The sequence below is a fragment of the Polyodon spathula genome, unplaced genomic scaffold (assembly GCF_017654505.1).
Source record: "Polyodon spathula isolate WHYD16114869_AA unplaced genomic scaffold, ASM1765450v1 scaffolds_2080, whole genome shotgun sequence".
Taxonomy (NCBI): domain Eukaryota; kingdom Metazoa; phylum Chordata; class Actinopteri; order Acipenseriformes; family Polyodontidae; genus Polyodon; species Polyodon spathula.
Genome location: NW_024473554.1, coordinates 1 through 1,000, shown reverse-complemented (window position 1 = coordinate 1,000; position 1,000 = coordinate 1). Strand labels below are relative to the sequence as shown.

Genomic DNA, 1,000 nt, shown 5'->3' with positions numbered 1-1,000 from the left:
ACAGACTATTGCGGAAGGGAAACTATGCTCAGCGTGTCGGCGCTGGAGCCCCGGTCTATCTGGCCGCTGTGCTGGAGTACCTGACTGCTGAAATCCTGGAGCTGGCCGGGAACGCCGCCCGGGACAACAAGAAAACCCGAATCATCCCGCGTCACCTGCAGCTCGCTGTGCGCAACGACGAGGAGCTCAACAAGCTGATGGGAGGCGTGACCATCGCTCAGGGCGGAGTGCTGCCCAACATCCAGGCCGTGCTGCTGCCCAAGAAAACCGAGAAGCCAGCCAAGAAGTAAATCACTCGGACGCCGCTTTTAGATCTTCTAAACCCCCAAAGGCTCTTTTAAGAGCCACCCACTTTTTCTATAAAAGCGCATCGAATCTGTTTTCGTTTATTGTCTGAATAATATCAAACTGAGAATTGCAGCAATGAATAGTTTGGAGCAGCGTTCCCGTGTATCTGTTTGTAGCGAGATCAAACACAGGCCTTGCCACAGCGGGTGCTGCTCACATTCCCCACGTTCCTTAGAAAGAAACACTGCGGCACAGTAACAATGTACTGGCTTACTTTGACTTACGCACCAGCTGACAATAACAGAATTACTGAATCTGCCTGATTTACAATTTCCGAATAATACCAAGTACTGTAGTGAGAATTGCAACAATGAATACCTCTTGTGAGCAGTACAGCGCTACAGTATCTCTTCATACCCGTATCAAACACATCCCCGCCACAGCGCAGAGCGGGTGCTGCTGACATTCCCCACATCAATGCCACGGTCCTGACAAGGAGACAGTTCGATACAATATCAGTCCACTGGTTTACTTTGTCTCTGATCGAGCTACATTGAAATATGTTTCCAATTGTAAACCCCCCTCGTGTTTTAGGTTTATGATTGTATATGTTTTAATGGGGCTGTATTCTCTAGGGTTAATGGTACATGTTTGGATTATTTCTATGTTTTTATGATGTATTTTCTCTCGCCAGAAATAAGTATTTCTTGTT

The 1,000-nt window shown here is 47.4% G+C and overlaps 1 protein-coding gene across 1 annotated transcript; it reads left to right on the top strand.

Annotated features, from left to right (window-relative positions):
* Positions 1–8: 8 nt before the first annotated feature.
* Positions 9–360, top strand: LOC121310402 (histone H2A-like; the record flags this gene model as incomplete). Its single annotated transcript, XM_041243587.1, has 1 exon — positions 9–360. A coding segment is annotated over one exon (282 nt), but the record flags the coding sequence as incomplete, so codon positions are not given.
* Between the last annotated feature and the right edge of the window lie 640 nt (positions 361–1,000).